Source organism: Gorilla gorilla, chromosome 11, assembly GCF_029281585.2.
Source record: "Gorilla gorilla gorilla isolate KB3781 chromosome 11, NHGRI_mGorGor1-v2.1_pri, whole genome shotgun sequence".
Classification (NCBI taxonomy): Eukaryota; Metazoa; Chordata; class Mammalia; order Primates; family Hominidae; genus Gorilla; species Gorilla gorilla.
Genome location: NC_073235.2, coordinates 94,379,679 through 94,394,718, shown reverse-complemented (window position 1 = coordinate 94,394,718; position 15,040 = coordinate 94,379,679). Strand labels below are relative to the sequence as shown.

Genomic DNA, 15,040 nt, shown 5'->3' with positions numbered 1-15,040 from the left:
GCTGAGCAACAAGGGCAGAAATGGTGTCCAGGTGGCCTAGTGCCAGAGCCTGGACACTTCACCATGCTCATACTGCACTGTGTCTGGGAAGGATTTTGTGTATTCTGCTGCTCAAGATTATCTAAACTGAGCTCCAAATTAGAGTAAGCTATTTTTCCAAGGCATATAGACTTATTCATTTTCCATGTTATAATAAAATAAAACCTGTCCTCAATTTATTGGCTTTTGAGGGGAAGGCATAGCACATAAACTGTATTAGTATTTTGTAATGCCTTTTACAAATCTGCCTTAAGACCACCAAACCTTCTAGAGCCTTTCCAGGATTCATACTAGTCAATAAAGCACACCAATTCCCAGTGTGGATTCATTTCACTGACTTGAAAACATTCTGCTCTGAAACCAGACTTTCCAACTAGGCTATCTGTCTCCAAACCCCAGAAACCCTACTTTCCTGATGACCTGGCCACATTTGTCTGTCAAGACTTATTTCAAAATAGGTCTTGCTAAAAGATTTACAAAATTGCAACAAGCAGAAGTCCTCCCATTTCCTTTGATTTTTCATCTTCCTCATCTGGTCTCTCCTGTCTTCTACATCTCTCTTCTATCTCTTCTCCTTCTTTCTACTTTCTTTTTTTAAAAAAATCTTTTCTCTTTTGCATCACTATTTTAGCCAAACACCTGCCCTCCTCCTAAACACCACATGTGTCACAAAAAGTATGGACATTTGGAGACATGTTTCAAAATGAAAAGAGTTGCCCTGTTGAGAAGTTGGATTTTTGATCTTTTTATCTCTAGCTGCCATTTGCTGGGAATGTGATTTCAGCTCCATGTTCACTTTAACAGATCTATCCTCCCTCTAAAACTATACATATATATATTTATATACACATACATACACACACACACATACACACACACACACCCACATATACACATGTGATATATATGTGTATGTATATTTATATATTTTTATATATTCTGATACTTCACAGATTATTATAATAGAATTTTATATGAACTTTCCATTATTCTCATTTGCATAGTCAAAGCATTTTTTGTTACAAGAGAAAAAAGTCAGACATTTTCAGATAATTTGAATATTAGATTTTTATAGATGCTAAATAACTGGTACCAATTTATGTCCCTAATTTATACTATTAATGTACATAATTTATACTATTAATGTACAAAAATGATATTAGGCTGGTCCAAAACAATATTCCTGTCCATTACATATCAGATATTAACAGTTGGTTCATTCTCTGGTTTGATAGGATTTAAACTCATAACATTGAAAAGTCAATATAACATTCATTCTTAGGACATTTGAAATATAAAATTGTTGAAGACCTTTAAAGTGAGATAAAATGGGCCCACGACTTGCTTGATTGCATTGTGCTGAGTCATTCTTTGTGCCTTAATGAGTAAGCAGTTAAGGACAAAGTAAATGTCTTCCTCTTCAACTTCTGCCTGTGTTCAATTCCCAACAAAAACTTAAAGACAACTGCACAGAGAAGCAAAATAATAACTTTTCCAAAATAATCCAAGCTTCTACTAATGATAAATTCTTTCATCTGAAATATTTTAATAACTTGCTTAATCCACATCTTTACTCTGTGATTGTAGGGCCAAACTTTAGGTAATAGCATTGGACTAAGATTTGTAAACTTTCCAACCTTCCAGGAAATGCCCCAGAAGCAACAGAATTCACAGACAGAAGCAAAATACAGGGCACTACAGTTCAGACAATACAACAAGAGCGTCCACGAGGTTAATCTAAAGGGAGCATGTTTCACAGTGGCTGGACTACCGAGAGCTTGGACTACACAATACAGTATTATAGACAAAAGAATAAGACAAGAGATCTACACATGTTGCCTTGCATTTGTGGTAATCTACACCAATGAAAACATGTACTACAGCTATATTTGATTATGTATGGATATATTTGAAATAGTATACATTGTCTTGATGTTTTTTCTGTAATGTAAATAAACTATTTATATCACACAATATAGTTTTTTCTTTCCCATGTATTTGTTATATATAATAAATACTCAGTGATGAGAAAAAATTGGCATTCTTAAATTTGCGGTATCTCATAACTGTAAATATAGACTAGTACAATCTGTACAGCTACCAATATTTCATGTTTCTTCTCATCTTGAGACAGCACATTAGTTTGTACAGGACTCAGTGGCTAGGTTTTGAATGATTCCAAGATCAAGGGAAATGATGGTTATTGGAAAAGAGAAAAAATAATTTACTTTATATCGAGTGAGGATAAAATATTTCCGATCTTTGAATCATCTCTATTTCATCAACTTTCTTCCCTGGTCTTCCATTTTCATCCCTAGAGCAGAAAAATCTCTGGCATATAAACTAAATAAAAGAAGAAGGGGAGGGAAAGTGTTTTATAACTCATAAAGGAGAGGGAAAGAAAATATTGGTTTTTATTGGGGAAGTAGCTTAGAATCCCCCAGTTAAGTGCATATATCTGAACTTACTGAACAAGTTACATACTAGGTATACACAGAGTGGCAAAATATATTCCATTTAGGTGGGTGGAATTACCAGGGGAAAAATGTAATAACACCATTAGATGTGAAACACCAAAATCGTGAATTCTCAAAAGCACCATACAATATGTATAGTATATGGTTCTTTGAAAAGAAGTTAGAATCACAACCAATACCCCATGAATAGCTTTGTGGCTAATGCAGCACCATAATTTGTAATGGAACTAAGATGATGACGATATTTCATGAAAACAGAGAGATGTTTTGAGCATATTTATGTGGTGAGGTAAGAAAGAAAATTAATCCTATAGCATCTGAAAGATCTCACTGGGAAGTTGGTATGGATTTTTGTTTGATTTGTGCGTACAAATAGGTATCACAACTTGATCTGGAAAAAATAAGCTGTGAAAATTCTCAAGGAATAAGATGAAAATAAATCAATTATTATCATTTAGCTCTGCAAAGCTTTCCATGGCTAACACAGTAAATTTAAATAAAGCTCTCTTTGTCTCCTTCAAATAACCTGTGCGTGGACTTTAAAAAAAAAGGACACTCCAAATATCAAATCAACATATTCTGAATATAAAATATTCAGTGAAAAATTATTTTCTGAAATGATGTTTAAAATACTCGTTAAAACATAAATAAAGGTGACAATCTAAGTAGGATTTAGGACTCTGAAAAACCTGGTTTTCTAGGTTAGTCATCACTGTGAAAAGTGTGACTCTATTGGCATAACCATCACTCAAATGTTCCCATAAATCGGCCCTATACCACCTGTACAAGACAAATTCCTTTTCAACTTCTTCGTGGAAGTTTAGTTTGGTTAACAGATAGAAAGATGTAACGAGCCAGGGTCTCCTTTGTAAGATACTTGTGACAAAGAAACCCTTCCTCCTCATAAAGGAAGAGGAAAAAATGCAACATCCACAGAGACTTATAGAGATTAAAAGAAAAAATTCCACTGACTCTTCCTTGTAGGAGGGTGAAATGATTTGACTTGTTAGATGTGGATGCGTTGCTGTATGTGAATTTTTATCAAATGATCATAAACCTAAGTCCTTGGAGTTCATAGTGCAATACACTCTTGCCCATTTCCATGCTCACCCAACCCATGAAGGAATTCCTTTTAAAAGCTGCATGGCAATCTTAAGTGAGCACATACTATGTGCGAGGCACTATTTAAGGTCCTAGGGAAATACAAATAAAACATGGTCTCTGCTTTAAAAAAAAAAAACTCACAATCTAGAACTAACAGATAATCACCCAGCCTCTACTGGCATATTTCTGATAATTTGGAATTTCATCCTTGGGCAATTATAATTTTTCAGACAATTCTTTCTTATATCAAGGTGATGCTTATTTCTACGTGGTTTCTACCCAGGGCTCCTATTTTTTCTCTCGGGAGCAAAGGAATAATGACTTATGTATTTAAAATAAAAAGACAGAAATCATGTTTTCCCATTCACCCCACAGCCTTCCTGCAACTCTCTTCATCTCCAAGTGAAACATCCTTAATTTCCTCATCTGTTCTTCATGTGATATCACTTCCACATCCCCCTAGCATCTGCATCATCCTTCCTTGGACAAATTCTACTTTATCATTATATTTCTTTGAGTGTAGAGCTCAGAATTGCACAGTCTACTACAGTGGTCTGACCAGCACGCTATATAGTAGAACTTGTAGAAAGCAAGTTTAATTGAGAGCCGTGATTCTTAAATTCATGTTCTACTTAGACCTGCAATTTTGCTGTGGAACCATGAACAAGTCATTTCATATCTCAGATCTCAGTTTCTTCATCCATAAGATCACTTCTGTCTATCAAGATTCTATATATTCAGGAAAAAGGCACTATACTTTTATTATTGCTACCAAGGACCATATTAACTACTTTTATTGCTTATCCTCAACTTAAATTCAAAATCCTTTTAAAGTAAACTGCTAATGGCCAGGCGTGGTGGCTCACGCCTGTAATCCCAGCACTTTGGAAGGCCGAAGCAGGTGGATCACTTGAGTCCAGGAGTTTAAAACCAGTCTGGCCAACATGGCGAAACCCTATCTCTACAAAAAGAAAAGCACACAAAATTAATCAGGTATGGTGGCGCCACCTGTAGTCCCAGCTACTCGGGAAGCTGAGGCAGAGGATCACTTGAACCTGGGAGGCTAAGTTGCAGTGAGCCGAGATCGCGCCACTACACTCCAGCCTGGGTGAAAGAGCAACACTCTGTCTCAATAAATAAATAAATAAACTGCTAATAAGCCATGTCATTCCCTCATTTACTCATTCATTCATTATACATTTATTATCAATTTACCAAGGGCCTTCAGTTACCAGCACCATGCTAAGTTACAAAAAGACAAAGATAAATAAGGCAGAGTCCCTGCCTGAAAGTAGTTCACCATCAGAACATCCCAGTTCCTTGCATCAGAGATCTCACAGTCCTATGGGGAAGACTGAGAAGTAAATAAAAAAATTATGAAGAATGTGACAAAGGCTCTGATACTGGTCAGCTCAGAGTGCTTGGGGACCCTGAAAGAGGAACTGCAAGGCTGGAGAGGTGTCCTCTTGACACAGAATGACTTCATCATTCTCCACACATACTCTGACTTCTTGCTTCTGATATTTTACACGCTCCTCATGCTTTCTTCACACCCTTCTCTTCGCAAAACCCAGAGCAAATAACAGCTTATCAGTGAAGCCCCTCTGACTCCCTTGGCCATCTTCCTAATTATCTTATAGTGCTTTTCATGTTGTTCCTTAATCGTCCATGCAAGTCTGTTTTTCCCTTAGCAAAGGAGTGACAAAAAAACAGAAAATCAGTGCCTTGCCAATTGTTTTTGTTTGCTTAAGAAACATTTATTGGATACTACACCATGCCAGACACTATTCTAAGTACTGTGATGTAGCAATAAAGTGCCTAACAGGTCTCTGCTCACGGGCTCACATTTCAGCAGAGGAGGTGAAGGTGGATGAGGGGAGAGGGTTCATCAAACAATAAAAAAAGAAAAAAACTGAAAAGTTTCAAGTTCTACACAAAGAATTAAAAATAGGACAAGGTGACTGGGTAGTGAGTGAGGACTGGGTGCCTCCAAAGTGAGCATAATGTTTAAAACTTGGCCTCTGAAGCAAGGCAGATATGACTGCCGGTCTAAGCTTCACTTTACTAACCTTGGGCTAGTTGCCTAACTTCATTATGCCTCATATTTTAAATGGAGAAAAAAACATATTCCATGTCCAATATGACTAGTTTGAGAAATGAACATGACAATCCATACTTGTGCTCAGAATAGTGACGTGCACACAGTGAACTTTCAACATATGGAAATTATTTTATAGAGATTTGATAAATAAGTGTTGTAAAAGTAAATAAATAAGAAGAAACCACATTTCATCAGTTAATTATTGCATCATGGGAATCATATGGTCACAGAAGGAATCAAGCAGTTATCCTTACTCAAAAAAAAAAACCATCTCTCATCTCTTTGAAGACAAGAGAGCTGGTTTTGGTTCTGGAAAATAAGACAATATAGAGTTAAGAAACAACACAGCATCTCTAATTCTCTTTTTCAAATGGGTCCACTGGTATTGTGCCTGAATAAGAGGGGGTCATTCTGCTACTTTAAAATAGGTCTATCCTGATAAAGCACATACCATTAAACCTCTTGTGTGATTTCAGACAGGGAATGAGTGAGTCAATATTGCAGTGACTTTGCAGGATCAAAGTCTTCCCTTGCATGGATCCTGGAGAAATCAGTGCAGACTATTGAAATATGACAGAGATTATCTCTATGTCATATTAGACTCTCTACTAATGTTTGTCTTCAGATGCTCCTTCCCTTTGCCAAAATTATGCAACCCCTGCACCACCTGTTGTTCCTCCCCAGTTACAGTAGACGTGTTAGTTATATAATTAATCATCTGAATATCAATGATAAAAAGCTTTTCACTGAATTAATTGATACATGCATATGATCATCCTCAGGAAGCTCACATAAAGGATGGATAAAGGAGAAACAGAGGATGATACAAAGTAATGGGGTGGGTTTTATAACAAGTGCATAAATATACAAATGAATATGAACCTTTGAAATCAACATCAGGAAGTTATGTGTGATGTCCCACCTGCTACCCAGCACATTCAAAGCCTCCTTCCAGCCTCACTGTGGACAGAAATCTACTGATACCTCCACTCTGGGTATGGCACCTTGGTTGATATCTACTTCCAGTAATACTAAATGTGTTGTTTTAACTTGAATCTTTTGTACATTTTTAATTTTTAATTTTTACTCTTTCTCTTGTATCAGGTAAGAAATGAAAGAAATAATATTTTATTTTTCCAAGCCAAATTTAATCCAGGACAAGAACCTAACTCAGAACTAATGAGAAGTCCCAAATCAGGTATTATAGGGGAAAGGGAGAGAGGAACAGGAGCAAGGCCCCACCCTCTGTTCTCAGTGGTCCCATTGCCATGGCTAAACCTCCCTGTCTTCCTGATCCATCACAGGAACTCCCCACACAAGCGGCTCAGCCATGGTGATCGTCCCGAGGCAGCGTCTGTCAAGACCCACACAGTCAAACCCATTCTTCACGCTGTATTTTGAGAGGGCTTTATTCCCTTCCTCTCTATGGATGTCTCCCCTTATTGGGCTTTCTCTCTTTCTCGAAGTAATAAACACCTCTTTTTTCTTCACCTCATGCAATAGCCAATTCCTCCATTATAGCCCTTCTCTGCCACAATCTAGCTTCATTCTTTTCCATGAACTTAGACCTTGAAAACAGGGGCCTTTTAATGAATCTAGACGTGAAAACGAAGCACAGAATAATGTCCCAAATTATCATGAAGTACATCAAATAATTAATAAATATATTACATACATAACACTTTATTACTTTATTAACTGGCAAAATTAGCAAATATAGATAAGCCAGAGGCATAAAATAGTATCACCACCAAGAGAAAAGCACCATGGTGTTTGTGCATATCGTTTCAAATAATTTATATGAATATATTAATATATGTTGAGTTTTTCTAAGACAAAATAATTTATTAATAAACTGAATCCTCACTAAAGAATAAGCTATGAAGTTTAATAGTTATTAAGCATAATTTGTCAAACTACACATATACAGTGTAGCTTTTGTGTACATTTCAATCACTCTCAGTTACGAGTCAGTGAGGCCTTTAAAGAATTTAGCTGAGGATAATCTCTACTGCATTGCATCTTTACCTTTCCTTCCACCATCTCACACACTACTTAAAAGGGGCCTTTCGTCTTCGCACTTTCATGCCAGCTGAAGGCATTCTCAGTCTCATGCTCTGCATCCGTCCAAAGTGTACCCATAAAGCATGGAAACCTTATTGACAGTTTCTCCCTCATTATCCCTGTGCCTAAGTCGTATCTACCTAGATCCAGAGATGCTAAGGCAGTTTTTCCCCCCACTCACTCTAAAGATGCTTTGTTTCTTCTCTTTTCACCTTGTGGAGGTCTCTTCCTCTGATCCCTAAGCTGGAGAAGCCCAGGGTTTTGCCACTTAACCGTCGCATGCTCACAACACATTATGCTGAAGCTGCCATTCTTTCAACAGTTCACACTTAAGTTAAACTCATCTCATAACTGGTGCTAGCCTCAAAGCTGAGTTATTTCTCAAACTGGAGCTCTCCTTCCCCGCTGATGTCTCTTCCTCTGCCTTGCACAGTATGAGTAAAGAGCTGTTCACTGCCATTAGTTAAGGCATTCAGCTTGGTTCAGAACCAGGAGTTTGTATAAGTAGTGCAACATTGAACAACAACAGCAATGACATTAAGTGTACATATTTTTACTTTTATTTATTCAAAAATGCAACACCTGATAATATTCAAAAGCACTCAAACCAACTTTCAAGCCTAAACACAACATAAAGTTGAATAATTAAAAATAACGTAAAAAAATCATGTATTACTTAAAGGAATATACAAATAGCTGCTACCCATTACCTGAGCTGAAGTTAGCTAATACAAAATGGCATTGAATTTTACTGGAAGAATTACTTCAGCAAAGACAGACTGAATTCTACTAACAGGCTTTACTACATGTTACCTAAAGGAGTCTTTTTCTAAGAACCAAGAGGAAGAGAAAATGTTATGGCCACTAAAGAACACACTTATCTCCTTACTACTCACTTGCGGGGAAAACAAAATTCTTAGCTAGAAATTACTTCATCTGTTCACATCCGTAACCTCTTCACCAATGGCAGTTCATGTAAGACACCCTCAGCATGAGAAATGACAACATATGGTATGGGGGGAAAAAAGAAAGTGAACCAGAAAGAGCTAAGTGGGAAATCAGAAGCCCTGGAAAGGTGAAAGGAATGAAGATAACAAACTATTGAATTGTAGGAGGAGGGCAATTATGGGAAGAGGAATGTAAGAGACTGTCCATTCAAATAATCCTTCTAGAAGAAATGAGTCTAAAATATCTGATCAGGATTTCAGGACTATGAAATGACAGCAAGAAAGCAGAGAGCAGAAAGGTGGCATCGCTGGGAAGGCCTCTTGCCCTGAAGTCTGAGAAGGTTAACCTTCTGCGTATACAGAGTTTGCAGGCAGAGGAGCTGGCTTGGCAGGCTGGGCAGAATCAGGCCAAGGCACAACTCCAAAAATGATTTTCAGGACTCTGGGTGAGAAGGAGAATATGTTTAAAATAAAAGTTTTGTCATGTGCATATTTTCTTCCTTACAAATCTTGACCTCAAGATATGTAAATTAGATTTTGTATATTCTGCAGGGCAACCTTGTCCCAAAGCACTAGATCTGCTCTCCAGATAAAGAATAAAAGAAAGGCTCATCCTCTCCACCCAGAGGCTAGCCCTCCCTCCCAGGGATGTGGAGGTGCTGTAGCAATCACAAGTGCAGGCTGCTGGACAGTATCTGATCTGGCTACTCTTGGAAAACAAAATCCTAGGGTTATAAAGCAGCCCTGAGTAGCATTAGAAAAGACAAGCTAAAAAAGGAAGCAGACTAGCCCCTGCATGTAGAAGACAAATCCATCTGTAGTCTGCCTGGGGATATATGGGTCAGAACTGCCAAGCGGAGCAAACCATTGGAAAGTATTGTTTAGGTTTGAAAAGGTGAGTAGAAAGAGAAAAATGACTGCTCTTTAAGTGGAGGTTAAGAAAGAAATAGGAATGGAAGCCCCAGTGTTCCACTTCTCAGCTATTCCAAAGGCACGTGACTCGTACTTCACAGAATAGTGCTAAACAGAGCTGGGTGATTTGTAATTAAGCTCACAGACTAAAGAGTGAGTCTTGTAAACAGCCAGTGATGTTGCTGGCTTCCCCCCAGAGGATTGAGACTTTGCTACACCAGCATCCTCAAAATAACATTATATTTCACTTTTAAATAAGATGTACATGAATGTTCACTTGTGCCCAATTACAGTAATGCATGATTTACATAAAATTAACTCTCCTGCTTAATTACAGTCACACAGGGATTAAGGGAGAAGGGGCTTTTGCTTTGTAAACAGTACATGCTTTAACACTTAGCCTCTCCATGAAGTAACTAGTCCAATCATAAATGAAAATGAGTTCTTTAGTCATTGAGATTTGCCATATATTTTTATGGATCAGGATAATGTGTAAACTGAGTCAGGACTATGTGTAAACTTCCCTCAGAATTATGTGTAAAATGAGTCACCAGAGTTTTTATCTAGTTAGAGCAAAGGAATCCAATTCTTTTGAAATGTGAATGTATAAACTGGATTGCTTTGTAGCAAAGATCTAGGGTTTTGAAGTTTGGCATACAGTGTGGAGTTTAACCCTCTGGGTAAGGAATCTGCAAAGGGCAAGAGAATGAGTCTCCAGTTTTCCAGAAGCAGCAAAGAAAACACTTTCTTTAAAGGGCAATCCAAAGCTGCTTTGACAACAAGATGATTAAAGGCTGCCCCTTCTCTCATCTTACATCTGTCACTTTTCTGCATCCTGCTTTTTGTCACAAACATGAACAGAATTTTTCTCTGAATAGGACTTCAGAATGCACATTAACAGAGAATTAAAAGTGAAGTTCATTGCAAACCACCCCAAAAGAATTTTTCCTTTTCTCTGCCTCTGCCAGACCAGGTGCCAGAACTGGAGTTGAAGAAAATTCATTGAGCTGGCACAATGAGAAAATGATTGAAGGCAACAGGGATTGAAGTTTCATCGTTATCAGTTCAGTGGGGACGTGAAAATGCTTCTCTAAAAAGCTGCACAAAAATACCTCAAGGGGACTGAACACTCACTGCACTGGCTAACCACAAAAGATGGCAATTTCATTTTGCCACATCGTCAACCTTCTTTTCACCTAGTACACAGAAGCACCAGATACCATAGGTAGAGAAAAGGCTTTGAAGGAGGGAAAGAAAACGATAACCTGTGAGCACCTAGGAAAAGCGTGGAAGAACAAGATCTTAGAGCAGATTTCATTTGGAAGAAAGGATTATAAATTGAAATTAAGCAAATTGGATCTTATCTTCAGAATATTGAAAAAAAAAATCACATTCCTAACTCAGGGCTCAGTACTTAACTTCTTCAGAAATACTTCTAAACACTATTCCTAATAAACTAGATACCTATAACATACCAAGCACTTTTTTATAAAAGAATCATTAACCAGAAATCATTAACCAAGAATTGCATTTAATATGTGCAAGCATGGTATATAATACAAAATTATTTTACTTCATAATCCCTGCCCACTTATTCTGCAACAAAATGTTAAATGAACAGACATTTTCAAGTCCTTAAATTTAGGAAGGCTTCTGTGGGAGAGGTTTTCAAAGGTATCTTTGGAAAGTCTGGAGATAGTACAGGGTCATTTGGCAGTTTGTGGGGGAAATTTTTCCAGTCATCTGTATTTTATTTCTTTCTTTCATCATTGTAAATTTTTCTGTCAGGATCTGAGGCATTAGAGAGATTAAGTTCTTGATTTTGTGTTTGTTTGTTTGTTTGCTCCTTTGAAATCAAGGTCTTTCTGTTCTCCCAAGTTATCATCTCCCTGGCACTGGCTCTTTCATATTGTGCCCGATGCTATAAGGCATCCTTACTCTAAAATGCATGAATCAACCTTCAATTTTCCATCCTTTGATCCTTCATTGAGTTGTTGTTTCACAATACAAAAAGCCTCAAAAGCTATGACTTGAATAGTGGCCATACTCAAAGGAACGGTATGACAGGCTTGATCCTGAATACACAAAATCAAAACACCTTACATTTCACATAAAACCCTTTATTTTACCTGATAGTAATGGAATGAAGCTTTCCTTAAAGCACTGAATTTGTCTCTCTAGCTGCATTTGAAGATTTTAAGAATTGATATCATGGTTTATTGATTGTAATAATGTGTAATGTATATAAAATTATAATTTATGACTAAGGATAAAAAGAGGAACATGTATTAACCTCTTACTCATCCTATATAGGAGTGGGGTTGTTTGGGGCACTTTCTAAATATTATTTTGATTATTTTTTATAAAAATTCCCAGATATTTTATTATTTTGCCAATTTTAGGATGAAATGACATAAAGTAACAGGTAATGTTGCAAATAATGTGGCAAAGGTCACAGAGTCAGGATGAGCCACTGCCAAGATTTGAACCCAAATCAAACCAAAATCTATTCTGCTCCACCATATTATGCTGTTTTTTTAATGTTCTGTTTTATACTAGAATTGAAGAAATAATACATCTTTTGAAGTTACATGTTGGCATCCAAATTTTTACTCCAATGATGGTGCAATTGCTTCAATTATTTTGAAATTTTGCTACGGAAATTATCCTCAGAGATAGTTTATGAACCACACCAGAATGCCTGTTTTAACATATTATAAGGATGCTGTCTTTCAATTTCTACCTTTCTGTTCATGCCTCTTCATCATTCTCCCAATTTTAACAAACTTAACTACACACAAAGTTCTTCTTGCCTAAAGTATAGTTGCCAGGGAAAAAGGCTAAACAAGATAGCTTCAGAGTCTTATAAGTGATATCATATCAGACATTATCTTGTTCATGTATATGTTTAGTTGTTTTTTCTTTTGGATCTTTTCCCTCTTACACCTTTTCACGCCCAAGGAATGTTACTCTTCGTGAGATCAAGAAGCCTGTCTAGTTGATACGACCCCAGTTCTAAGAACAGTTCTTGGCATTTTGTAGGTGCCCAATTAAACTTGATGAATGAATAAATGAATAAATGGGTGAAATTTAAGTCATCCCCAAGCTTCTTCCAAGTTGTGTGATATGACTGCTCTATGCCAGTCAAGAACATACCTATGCCATTATGACATTAATCAGCAGAAGATGAATAAGATATGTTCAGTATGAAAGTTACTAGTCTCTAAATGGAGCCCCAAAAGTGTAAGCTAACAGTACAGAAGCAGCTAAAAGGGCCTCAGAGTCATGTTTTCCTTTCCTCTTTCTTCCTTCCAATTCTCCATAAGCCATACCAGTTTCCAGGAAACACCCTGCTGGGGCAAAGGGTAGTACGGAGCTGGTGTGCTATAAATTATAGTCATTACAACATGTCAGCAGACCCCCCAGCTGAGCTCTTTAACTCATTGCCATGAGAGCTTTCAAGGACATTCACTTTCAGGAAGGTTTAGGAGCATCAAATGCCTTTTGCAACCCACCAGGCTTTTTAACTCACGTGAGTCTGACACTTGTTAGGTGCATTTTATCTTGCAATCTATGTAATTAGGAGCTGTCAGATTAAAAATAATTTGCTGCCACTGAAAGGCATTCCAACTCTAAGATTCACTTGTAAATGTTGTTCTCTTTCGTCTCTCATTGTATCCTTTCAATACTTAGTACAAAGCAGCATGAGGGGACAATGTATTGTGACCACCTTGATTGCCAAAGAAAGTCACATCCTAAAGCTCATTCAGAAAAAAAATCAATGATTGTCAAGTCATTATTGGAATTTTCAGACGTCATATACACATCCTTACAATTGTCAAAATGCAAATGTGCTCCTTTTCTTATTAATATCACTTATTTTTGACCTTTACTCAAAGAAGGAAAACTTTTTAAGTGGCTCTTGTTGGCAGAGATCAGAGTGGCTAAAAAGTGAAAGGATATGTAGAATAAAACTCAAACACAAATCTAGACAGGAATAAAGGAACAAGGGGCACCTAGTCCTATTTCATTTGTTGAAGACACAGGCTCTGATTTTATCATTAGCCATTCATGTGAAGGGATTCAAGAAAAAAAGAAAAAATAATGTTATCTAAGAAGCGTACTTCCAAAGCTACTGAGGTGAAAGGTGTAAAATGAACCTTTCCTTCCATGAGATCAGCCATAAATGAAAGAGATGTATTCAGAATAAATTACCACCAGCAACAACATTCACCAACCAGGCTTTTGATGTCATATGGAAGAGTTGAGGGGTGAAATGAGGAAAAGCCATTTTAAATTACCTAATTCTAAGGATGTGCAGTTCCCCCCCCGCCTGTTTAAAATTTCAAATAAATAAGAGCCTGCTTGTTAATAGTTAAAATGATTAGTAGGTAGAAGACCCTGGATCTGTCAGACCCACAATGTGCTAGAGAGAAAAAATCCATAAGATACTACTGGAAATAAAACTGTTTTTAATTGTATATGTTACTATTATGTGTTTGCACATTTATTATTAAAATTTGATTACTCTTTCCTTCTTTGGTATAAAAAAAGTAAACTAGAAATCCAAGCAGATATCATGTTGTGTTTGTTATCTGAATTGGGTCCATTCAAATCTGTCCTGGGTCCAATGAACTATTCCAGAAAGAGGCAATGGGGACAGAACTATATTAGGGACAACAAATTCAGTGCAAGGACAGCCTTAGCTAACTATAAAGGGATGTGCCAACTGCAAGGACTTCCATATTGAGTACATGGGAATTGAGGCAGAATGTTAGCCATGCATTTTCTACTTCTGAGCAGAGATTTGCTCTAAAAACAAACTGCAAGGAAATCTCTGAAGCCAAGCTACCTATGAATAATACACACTAGTTGCTGGTTCCTTTTTTGTTTGTTTGTTTTTTTAACAAATATCACCATGGTTTTCCAGTTGAAATCAAGCTATCAAAATAAATAATTTCTGACTATGGAAATCTACAATTTAGCATTTCCTCGACGTTTTTCCATTCTTGAGTTTGGGGTTTGGGAGGCCTAGGGAAAGGGGTAATGAGGATCCAAGTCTGAAAGCACAAACACCAGGTTTGGTAAGGCGGCTGTTTTGCACAGCCTTTGAAAAATCTCATCTGGGCACTACAATGGCCATAGCTATTATGGCCAAGGACTCCACCACACTGACATTTTGGCAGCAGGGTGTTCTGGCAGTGAAGGATAATCCTGTGTGAAGCACAATCTGCCTTGTTTTATGCTGTATTACAGAATCAGTCGCATGTCCTAATCACTTTTGAAGGTAGAATACAGTCTAGGAAACAAAGAGACCCAAGGACCTGTACAATACTAACAAAAGCTTGCCAAGTAGTAAGGTGATGAAACAAAGCACACTGCTTAATGTTTTGAAT

General features: G+C 37.2%; 1 protein-coding gene and 1 long non-coding RNA gene across 2 annotated transcripts in view; one reads left to right on the top strand and one right to left on the bottom strand.

Annotated features, from left to right (window-relative positions):
• The window catches only part of TMEFF2 (transmembrane protein with EGF like and two follistatin like domains 2), a 244,285-nt gene extending 242,272 nt beyond the window's left edge, over positions 1-2,013 (top strand). The window contains exon 10 of the mRNA XM_031008735.3: positions 1,684-2,013. Within this exon, the coding sequence (XP_030864595.1) occupies positions 1,684-1,780 (97 nt within the window). The 3' untranslated portion in view covers positions 1,781-2,013. The remainder of the gene's footprint in view (positions 1-1,683) is intronic.
• LOC134756666 (uncharacterized) overlaps positions 1-15,040 on the bottom strand; it is a 123,434-nt gene that overhangs the window by 94,056 nt on the left and 14,338 nt on the right. The window lies entirely within an intron of this gene.